At 39.8% G+C, this 10,773-nt stretch overlaps 2 protein-coding genes across 3 annotated transcripts; both read left to right on the plus strand.

Moving 5' to 3' along the window:
• The first annotated feature begins 5,382 nt into the window (after window positions 1-5,382).
• LOC102813517 (60S acidic ribosomal protein P1-like) lies at window positions 5,383-5,691 on the plus strand. 2 transcript variants are annotated; one of them, XM_006851584.1, is made up of 2 exons: window positions 5,383-5,469; window positions 5,530-5,691. In XM_006851584.1, exons 1-2 carry the CDS (start codon window positions 5,383-5,385, stop codon window positions 5,689-5,691), a joined length of 249 nt encoding a protein of 82 aa, XP_006851646.1. The 2 variants fall into 2 exon arrangements, with proteins under 2 accessions (XP_006851646.1, XP_006851645.1); XM_006851583.1 differs by having other exon boundaries at window positions 5,383-5,691.
• A 2,184-nt stretch (window positions 5,692-7,875) lies between these two features.
• Window positions 7,876-8,346, plus strand: LOC102814156 (succinate dehydrogenase [ubiquinone] cytochrome b small subunit, mitochondrial-like). The gene has a single exon (XM_006851585.1). The coding sequence runs from the start codon at window positions 7,876-7,878 to the stop codon at window positions 8,344-8,346; it is 471 nt and encodes a 156-aa protein (XP_006851647.1).
• The last annotated feature ends 2,427 nt before the right edge of the window (window positions 8,347-10,773 follow it).

A 10,773-nucleotide genomic window follows, 5' to 3' on the forward strand; every position in this document is an offset into this window, starting at 1 on the left:
GAGCAGCTGAGGACTCTAGATTCATGGGAAGAGAGGGACTAAGATATAGTGGCCAGGAGGCAGACTTGCAGAATGTGCCCTTTGGAGGTATAAATTATTATATATGCCTGAATGATTTTTTTGTTTTGTTTTAAAAAAAAGCTTAAGTGAATAGAAGGAGCGTTGGTAGTGTAGTGGTTATGAATCAGGATGTGAACCACAAGGTCAGCAGTTCGAAACTACCAGCTACTCCATGGGAGAAAGATGAGGCTTTCTGTTCCTGTAAAGATGTACAGCCTCGGAAACCCTGTTCAGGGTCGCTATGGGTCGGAACTGACTCAACGGCACTTAACAACAAAGTTAATAGAGAAATACTGTTAAATGATGGTACATGGAGAGAATTATAATCATTGTAATGAAACAAGGTGTATGATTTGTTGAATGTAAAATTGATGATATGCCTTGTAAACTTTCACTCAATCCACAATAAAAACCTTAAATAAATAAAAAAGAAAAAGAGAAAGTTGAGGTTTTCTGCTCCCATAAATATTTATAGCTTTGGAAACCTTATACAGGGTCACAATGAGTCAGAACTGACTGGATGGCACCTAACAACAAGTTTCCCCTTATTTAACTAACTGCATCCATGGTATATCTGAAAGAATCATATTTCAAAACTACGTATCTGAACACGCAACTTACTTTTGTAAAAGTGGCCCTTCATTAACTATTTCTTTAATACGTAACTAATTCCTCAGAAATTTAACCCAACCTCTCTCCTTTTGAGATATTGTGTTAATCACTGTTCCCAGATAACATGAAAACAGTACACAGTTATGGCTCTAGAAGATTTAAGACCTATTTTTATAAGTGCTGGCTGAGAACATAAAGATTTGAAGATAATTTCAGCTCTGAAACTCCATTTTGATTTCTTTACAGCGAAAGACAGTCATCTAATTTCCTCCCTAGAGGCAAAGTTTTGCTGTTTCTATTTAATTCAGAGTTCTAATTATTTTTGTTGTTAAGTTTCGTCGAGTCTATTCTGACCCATAGCGATCCTGTATAGGGTTTCCAAGGGGCAGCTAGTGAAATTGAACTACCGACCTTGCAGTTCAAATGACTTTGAAGTCTAACACATTAGCCCACTCAGCCACAAAAATATTTACTGATGAAGTTCAAAGAGCAGAGCCTTTGGTATGGATTGCATCTCAATGTAAAGAAAACAAAAATCCTCACCACTGGACCAATAAACAACATTCTTATCAACGGAGAAAAGATTGAAGTTGTAAAGGACTTCATTCTTCTTGGATCAAGTATCAACACTCATGGAAGCAGCCATCAAGAAATCAAATGACGTATTGCATTAGGCAAACCTGCTACACAAGACCTTTTTTAAAGTGTTGAAGAGAAAAGATGTCAGCTTGAGGAGTAAGATGCGCCTGACCCAAGCCGTGGTATTTTCAATAACCTCATACACATACGAAAGCTGGACAGTGATAAAGGAAGACTGTAGAAGAATTGATGCATTTGAGTTATGGTGTTGGAGGAGAATATTGAAAATGCCATGGGCTGCCAAAAGAACCAACAGATCTATGTTGAAAGAAGTGCAGCCAGAGTGCTCCTTGGAGGCCAGGATGGCCAAACTTCGTCTCTCATACTTCAGACATATTATCAGGAAGGACCAGCCGCTGGAGCAAGATATCATGTTTGGTAAGGTGGAGGGTCAGAAAAAAAGAGGAAGACCTCCATCTTTTTTTGGGCTCAAGTGTGGCACCAATTGTGAGGTTGGTCCAGGATCGGGCAGTGTTTCGTTCTATTGTGCATAGGGTCACTATGAGTCGGTACTGACTTGATGGCACCTAACAACAACAATTATTTAAAAATAAAATTGTATTAACTTTTAAAATTGATCAGACCCATGCAAAAAAAGAAAAGTTATTTGCCTGTGATATTAATGATATTGTTGGATGATTACCACATTCCATTGGGACACCTCTCTTTGGAATGGATGTAAATATGAATCTCTTTCTATAGATTGGCCAGGTATCTGTCTTTCAAATTTACTGGCATAGATGAGTGAGCATCTCCAATGGTTTGTCAGTTTGTTGAAAGCTTTCAATTTGTATTCTGTCAATTCCTGGAGCTTTGTTTTTTGCCAAGACTTTCAGAACAGCTTGGACTTTTTCCTTTAGTACCATGGGTTCTTGATCATATATTATCTCTTGAAATGGCTGAACATCGACCATTTCTTTTTGGTACAGTGATTCTGTGTTTACTTTCCATCTTCTTTTGATGCTTTCTGCATCATTCAATATTTGCTCCATAGAATCCTTCAATAAAGCAAGTTAAGGCTTGAATTTTTATTCCATGTTTTAGCTTCACAAATGCTGAGTGTGTTCTTCCCTTTTCATTTTCTAACTCTAGGTCTCTGCACATTTCATTATAATACTTGATTTTGTCTTCTGGAGTTGTCCTTTGAAATTTTCTGCTCAATTCTTAAACTTCCTCATTTCTTCCATTTGTTTTAGCATCTCTATACTGAAGAGCAAGTTTCAGCATCTCTTTTGACATCCATTTTGGTCTTTATTTTCTTTTTCTATATTTTAAATGACCTTTGGCTTCCTTTCTGTATGATATTCTTGATGTCATTCCACAACTCTTCTGGTCATTAGTGTCTAATGCATCAAGTCTGTTCTTGAGATGGTCTCTAGATTCACGTGGGATATGTTCAAGGTAATATATTGGTTCTCGTGGACTTGTTTAATTGTAGTCAGCTTTAGCCACTACTTGCATATGAGCAATTGAAGGTCCATCTGTTCCATAGTCATCACCTGGCCTTGTTTTGGCTAATGATACTGAGTTTTCCTACTGTCTTTTCCCACAGATGGAGTCAAGTCAGTTTGATTCCTGTGTATTCCATCTGGTGAAGTCCATATACATAATGACCTTTTATGTTGTTTTAAAAACATATTTGCAATGAATAAGTCATTAGTTTGCAAAATTGTATCATGCAATGTCCAGCATCATTTCTATCAAGGCTTTATTTTCCAACTACTGATCCTTCCTCCTTGTTTCCAATGTCTGTATTCCAATCACCAGGAATTATCAATACATCTTGATTACATGTTTGATCAACTTTAGACTGAAAAAGTTGGTAAAATTCTTCAATTTCTTCATCACTTGATTTAGTGGCAATGCATAAATTTGAATAATATTGGTAATAATAGGTCTTCCTTTCAGCCATATGGATATTATTCTATCACAGATGACACTGTACTTCACGGTAGATCTTGAAGTGTCCTTTTTGATGATAAATGTGATGCCATTCCTCTTGAATTTATCATTCCTGGCATAGTAAACAATACGATTGATTCAAGATGGCCAATACCAGTCCATTTCAGCTCACTAATGCCTAGAATATCCATCTTTGTGCATTCCATTTCGTTTTGACAACTTTCAACTTTCCTAGATTTATACTTCATATATTCTTATATTCCAGTAATTAATGGATGTTTGCAGTTGTTTCTCATTTTGATTTGTTCCCATTAACAAATGAAAGTCCCCAAAGTTTTAGTCCATACGCATCTTCATGGTCAATTCTACTTTGAGAAGGCAGCTCTTCCCCAATAGTATTTTAGTGCCTTCCAACCTGAGGGGCTCATCTTCCAGCACTATATCTGACAATATTCCGCTGTTATTCATAAGGTTTTTAGTGGCTAAACTTTCAGAAGTAGCTTCCCTTTCCTTCTTAGTTCAGCTTAGTCTGGAAGCTCAGCTGGAACCTATTCACCGTGGGTGACCCTGCTGGTATTTCAGTCACCCATGGTGTAGCTTCTAACATCACAACAACATGCAAGCCACCACAGTACAACAAACGGTTAGCCAAGTGGTGGGAATCCATCTACGTTTGAACATTTCTGAAGGTGATGTTTCCATCCTGTTGTACCACTCCTCAGAAATCAGACAAAGATAAGTGCATTACAAAGAGAATACACCTGTGTATAGGAAGGTAGAGTCCCCACTGAATAGTTTTCATCTTGCCTAGATGGGTCTGGTTAAAAGAGATGGGGATAAGATTTCTATGATTCAATAGTGAGTAATTGTTATCATGATTAATTGTGACTGTCACAATTGTAAAGGTAGAAGTTTTGTAACAAAATGGGGGAGTAGTGAATCTTGCAGTCCAGAAGCAGAGGACCCTAGGACCATCAAGGGAGAAGAGCGCAAGTGGAATGCGGGACCCTAACCAGAGAAGCAGTGACACCAGAGATGGAGGCAGAGATGAGGACATGGAGAGAGGGAGCAGGTGAGGACTCTAGACTCATGGAAAGAGAGGGACTGGGTGTTGGCAGCCAGGAAGCAGGCTTGCAGAATGTGCCTTTTGGTTGTTTAAATTATTATATATTCCTGACTGTTTTTGTGTACATCTCCCCAAAAACAAAAACAAAAACAGATGGAATGGAAGCAAATACTGTTGAAAGATGATGCATGGAAAAGATTGTAACCATTGCAATGAAACGATGGTGTAAAACCGATGTTCTCCCAAGTAAACTAACACTCAATTCACAATATGGAGTACTGGTTTGGCGCTGGGGGTTAATGCGCCAGACAGCAAAGCCGTTTGAACTACAAGGTTGGCAGTTCAAGTTCACCAGCTGCTCCTTGAAAACCCTATACAGGGTCGCTATGGGTTGGAACTGACTCGACAGCACTTCACAACACAATTCACAATACAAACTTACAAAAAAAGAAAGAGAGAGACTTATCTATAGTCATCCACTAATCACGGAAATATATTTAAACGTGTTCTGTTTGGAATAAACCCCCACGCATGTATGAACTGGAACCCTCGTAGCAATACTTTTTGACTTACCCTCGTATGAGAACTTCACCAAAGAGTAGGAAGCGACTCAACAACACTTAACAACAGCAACTAACAGTAAGGTTGGTGGTTCCTTGGAAAATCTTGGCAATCTGCTTCCGTAAAGAATGTCGTGTGCTGGTAAATTGGTTGCAACTCATAGCAACACTATAAGACAGACTAGGATTCCAGCCAAGAAAACCTATGTAACAGTTCTACCCCATACTAGTTAGGGTCATCGTGAAAAGGAATGAACTCCAAGGTAAGGTTTTGGTGTATATGTATGTTTGAGTATGTGTGAGGGAGATTGAAAACAAGAAACGCAGAGAGTCCTGTTTGTGTTGTTCCTTGAGGAGTTTTATCTGAGATATAATACCTAGTACAGTATTTACCACATAGAGACACTCAAGAACGATTTGTTGAGCTCTTACTCAGCTGCCGCTAAGGTGCTGGCTCCTTCCGAGGAAGTTAAGGCGGCGTTGGGCCTTACTTCATCCGGCGACTAGCACGGCCGGTAGCCACCAGCCCAGCACTCCCACACCATGGCTTCCATCTCCGAGCTTGCCTGCATCTACTCCGCCCTCATTCTACACAACGATGAGGTGACTGTCACGGAGGACAAGATCAATGTCCTCATCAAGGCGGCTGGTGTTAATGTGGAGCCTTTCTTGCCCAGCTTGTTCGCAAAGGTCCTGGCCAACGTCAATATCGGGAGCCTCATCTGCAATGTCGGGGCTGGTGGACCTGCTCCCTCCATCGCTGCTGTCCCAGCTGAGGAGAAGAAAGTGGAAGCAAAGAAAGAACAATCTGAAGAGTCCAACGATAACATGGGATTTGGTCTTTTTGACTAAATCCCTTTTGGAACATGTTCAATCAAAAGCTGAACTCTTAAAAAAAAAAAGAAAAGAAAAAGAAAAAGATGTATTGAATGAACTAATGAATAATAAGCCTGAGAGTCGAAACAATGGAGGGTATCCCGGGAAAAAAATGAGAAAGAAGGGAAGGGGAGCCAGCTTTGAAAACAGAAAAGATGTGTTTGGTTGTATAGCATGTTAAGTCTCCTTGGAGAACTAGCAGAAATGGAAGTGACCTATTTGATCCACAATCATGCATTGTTGCTGTATGCCATCAAGTTGTTTCCAACTCATATCAACCTGTACAGGGTTTCCGAGAATGGCCAATGGGTTTGAACCACTGAACCTATGGCTACCAGTCCAGTGTTTATCCTGTAGTGCCACACATATACCTGGTAGGGTCACAAATTAAAATCTTCATAGCAGAAGAGAAGTGTGGCTATTCAGAAATGGAAGGTACTATTTGGCTTGTGCCCAACTGCGGAACTACACTACATAAAAATGCACTCCCTGACCATTCCTATTTCCTCTCCTCACAGGGCTTGTGCCTGCATCATGAACTTCCTTGTTTTAGGTAGGTCTTGAAGGGAGGTCTTTTCAGAAAAGGTTATCTATATTGTGGTTGTCTGGAAGGTTTAGCAATAATGAGTGGTGCTGGAATCACGAGAATATGTTTTTCAGAGATTCTACTGGAATTGGCTGGGAACCTCGACAAGCTGGCACCTGTCCAGCTCTCTGTGCGTGAGGGGCATGGAACAGTGTGTTCTGGGTGGATCCTCGCCCCTTCAATTCTCATTCCTATCACACCATAAAGTTGTGGGCACGCTCCTAAACCGAGTCCCCAAACTTGAAGATCTCCAAGTTCAGATAAGAGGTTGTTCTAATTTGGTACCCCACCCTGCCGCTGTCTTATTAAACACTTGTCCCAGTGCCAGCCCCACACAGACAACCAGTGACTCACCTGGCAGAAGGTGATCCACATGCCTGCTGAAATCCCAGCATGCAGTTGGGTCTCCCTTTGCCCAGAACATGGTGCTAAAAGGGAAATATTTCAAGTCCAATGCCAGTTATCTCAGCCCAGGGAAAATACTGTCTTTAGTCTTTGGGACAAAGACCGCACGTATCACTAGAAGTAGAACACTGGATCTTGTATATTGTAGCCATTTTAAAACATGTTGGAAATGCTTGACTGTAAAAGTTGCCAAAATATGCTTTAATCACTAAAATCAAAGTTGATGTCTTACAAGAAACTACCCCACCCAAGAAAACAAAGCTGTTGTGCTAGTCAGGCCCCAAAGGACTTGATTGAGCAGAAAGTAGATTTACATCACAGAAACCACCAGGCAAAAGTGTGTGAACACCCAACCAAAGCTATGTGTCTGTATGGCTATGGACAGAAAAGGTCATTTTTGCATTTTTCAATGCTGAAAGAATTTTTTTCACTCCAAAACCTAACCCCAAAATTCTGTTTTTCCCTCCCTTTCCAACCTCCTCATTTCTTCCAAGGGTGCCTTTACTCTGACACTCAGCTAGACATGGAGGATCAAGAGTAAACAGAAATCATGTCCCTGCCTAAAACAAAAATCACAGTATTTTTTTAAAACAAACAAACAAACTAAACACACACACTAAAAACACTGGAAATGGTGAATTAACTGAGAAGACATAACTGGCTTCAAATTGTCGTGAAGCAACGATCAAAATGGATTCTAGTGAACTTTTTACTCCCTCTTCATAAGTGGAAGAGCTAATGATCAAACCATCCTAGACAATATCCAAAGTGAACTCCCACTTCCAGCATATAAAGATTGAGAAGGCATGAATTAACATATCCCCAGGGTTTTTTTGCTCATGGGAAAATGTTCCAGGGTACATATGGATCTACTGGAGATCAGTCCTGGGTTTAGTCCCCAAATGAATCAGCTGGTTTTGCTCAGGTCCATGAACACAGTTCAGCTCCCACATGATCTAATATACTCCCCTCACCCTGAATGCCAAGAGGTGCTTGTCTTAAGGAAGAGGACACTATAAAAGAATACAGTATGTTTACAATGCCTTTGTATAAACAAGGCAATAGCATCAAAGGCAGAACTGCTGAGGAGACTTCTCTGTGAGACAGCCCCAGATAAGGCTTCTGGAAAAAATAAGACAAAAGTTAAACTAGAAGAAATACATTTAGACATGGTGGTGGTCTGGAGGAAGAGTGTTGTCTGCGGTGCTCAAGGATCCCAAGCTCTGTTCCTCCAAACTCCCGTGATCAGACCTGCTCTTGCCTCACCATTTCTCCAGGACCGGTCTACTCCAGGAGTGCAGCACATTCACCTGTCCCCCAGCCACTGTTCTGGTTCCAAGGCTGCATCTATCCATTGGACTGGTGAGAGAGTTGTCGGTGTTTTGCTTCTGGGCCTACTCCCAGCTGCCTATTTGAATCCTTGCTCTGCGATGGACTACTTTCTAGCTGCAGTTCTCACTCTCCATGGTCACCGGGGCCTGAGACAGGTTGTTACTGACTATGTCCTTGAGGATGCACCACAGAAAGCTGCTAAGGCTGGCCTCCTGGCACTCTCGGCTTTAACCTTTGCTGGTCTGTGCTATTTCAACTATCATGACGTAGGCATCTGCAAAGCTGGCGCCATGCTGTGGAAGCTCTGACTTTTGACTTAGTCCCTTAAGAAATGATTGTCCACCTCTCTGCCTCTGCTCTGTCACTCCTTTCAACTATCAGTAAGGAGGAAATAACGGATGTCCATTGGTGAGACAGCCCTCGTCTAATCACTTGATTATTTTCACAATTTAATCTTGGAGGAAAAGGTTTGAGAAGAATTAATATTCACAGAATAGTGAGACTGCCTTCCATATTCTGGTGAGATCATGGGATTGTCTCCTAGCTTTTTAGAAGACTCACAGTGTGACAAAACATTGTAAGAGCATGTACTTTTTAATTTATCAATCTCTTAATGGAAATTAAATTTGTTACTATCAGCATATTACGATCATACTTCTTCGATATTTGTTCTAGGAATGATGGACAATGGGAATGTCTGTTAACTCAAAAGTAAAGATTTTGCAGAATATTATAACTGTCTTAAGATTTTGGAAACATCCTCATCTGTTTTTTTATGTTCTTCTGTTGATGGTTACATGTCCTATGAAACTAAAATGAGGAAATGTCTCATTAATTTCTGAATTTTAGGAGGTAAAGCTTGGAGAATGTTTGAATATAGAGAAGCTCCATTCCTTGTAGATATATTAAAATATAGATTGCAAACTGAGACATATCCTTCAAATGTCCTTAAATAATCTGCCTACAAATATAAAACTAAAACGTAACAAACTGCTATTTTCTTACTTTGGGCATCTCTAATGTGAAAATGTATTCTATTAAAACAAAAAATTAAAAAAATAAAACGATACATTTATCTGATTCCCCATCCCCACCCCACTTAGGAAAATGGAAACAAATGTGGATTTTTTGATACTAGGATTTTAATCAATTATTAACTTTTATAATAAAGTTGTTGTTAAGTACCATCGAGTTGATTCCAACCCATTGAGACCCTGGGTAGGGTTTCCAAGGAGCAGCTGGTGAACTTGAACCACCAACCTTAAAGTTCAAAAGACTCTGCAGCCTGATGTGTTTGCCCACAGTGCCACTTTTTAAAGTGTTGAAGAGCAAAGATGTCAGCTTGAGGACTAAGGTGCACCTGACCCAAGCCATGGTATTTTCAATAACCTCATATGCATGCGAAAGCTGGACAGTGAATAAGGAAGACCGTAGAAGAATTGATGCTTTTGAGTTACGGTGTTGGAGGAGAATATTGAAAGTGCCATGGGCTGCCAAAAGAATCAATAGATCTCTGTTGGAAGAAGTGCAGCCAGAGTGCTCCTTGGAGGCCAGGATGGCCAAACTTTGTCTCTCACACTTAGGACATATTAGGACACATTGTCAAGAGGGACCAGTTGCTGGAGAAGGATATGTAAAGTGGAGGGTCAGAGGAAAAGAGGAAGACCCCCAGCAAGATGGATTGGCAAAGTGGCAGCATCAATGGGCTCAAGCATGGCAACAATTGTGAGGTTGGCTCAGGATCAGGCAGTGTTTCATCCTGTTGTGCATAAGGTCACTATGAGTCGGTATCGACTCAATGGCACCTAACAACAACAAATAATAATAATAAAGTCACTAACGCATAACTGACATCTTATAATTAATGACAGCAATTTGGGCATTGTAAGGGAAGCAAATGGTTGATGTTGAGGATTATGACAATGGCAAGGGGCCACTTTCTTTGAGGCAAAGCTAAGGCAGTCCTAACCCTGCACAGAGTCTTGGATTCAGTCACTGAGGATACTGGCATCTCCACCCTATGGGTCATCTTTGCTTCCCTTGCTATATACTCAAGATTTTGCCAAAATTTGTTTGGTGATCAGCAAAGACCTGGAAAAATTTGTACATGATTTTGAATATAAGCATGAACCTCTAAGTCAAGTAAATGTAACACTTCTTTAAACACTTATTCCAATCAACTTTCTAATTAAAATTCAGAGATCATTTCCCCATAAATGAAGATGCCAAGTTCAACAACTTCCCTAAACCATTGATAAGTTATTGGTTCTTTGATAAAAAAAAATTTCAGGATTTAATGCCATAGCTGGCACTAGAGTTATTAGGAAAATAGGACTGTCCACTACCAAAGAGAATACCAGAGTTAGCATATGATTCTGATCAATGAAACAAGACGAAATAAAGGTTTTAGAAAAATCTTAAATTAAATAATTTATTTCTACTTATATATGTATGTACTATTAATACATCATGTACATAATATACACTAATATCTATCAAATTAAATTTAAATGAGAATTAAGAAGAGTAGATATAAGAAGCTAATAGAGTACGTTATTGTTGTTAAGTGCCATCCAGTCAGTATGGAAAGGAAAAAAATAGAAACTTAACAGACACCACTTTGACTAAGATCGAGGCTTAACATCATTGGTGAGAAGTCATGTTGATAGCATGTACCTACTGATAGGATGTAATAGAAAACTACATAACCCCGATCTAATCATGAGAACCATCAG

This window comes from Chrysochloris asiatica, unplaced genomic scaffold (genome assembly GCF_000296735.1).
Source record: "Chrysochloris asiatica unplaced genomic scaffold, ChrAsi1.0 scaffold00030, whole genome shotgun sequence".
Lineage (NCBI taxonomy): Eukaryota > Metazoa > Chordata > Mammalia > Afrosoricida > Chrysochloridae > Chrysochloris > Chrysochloris asiatica.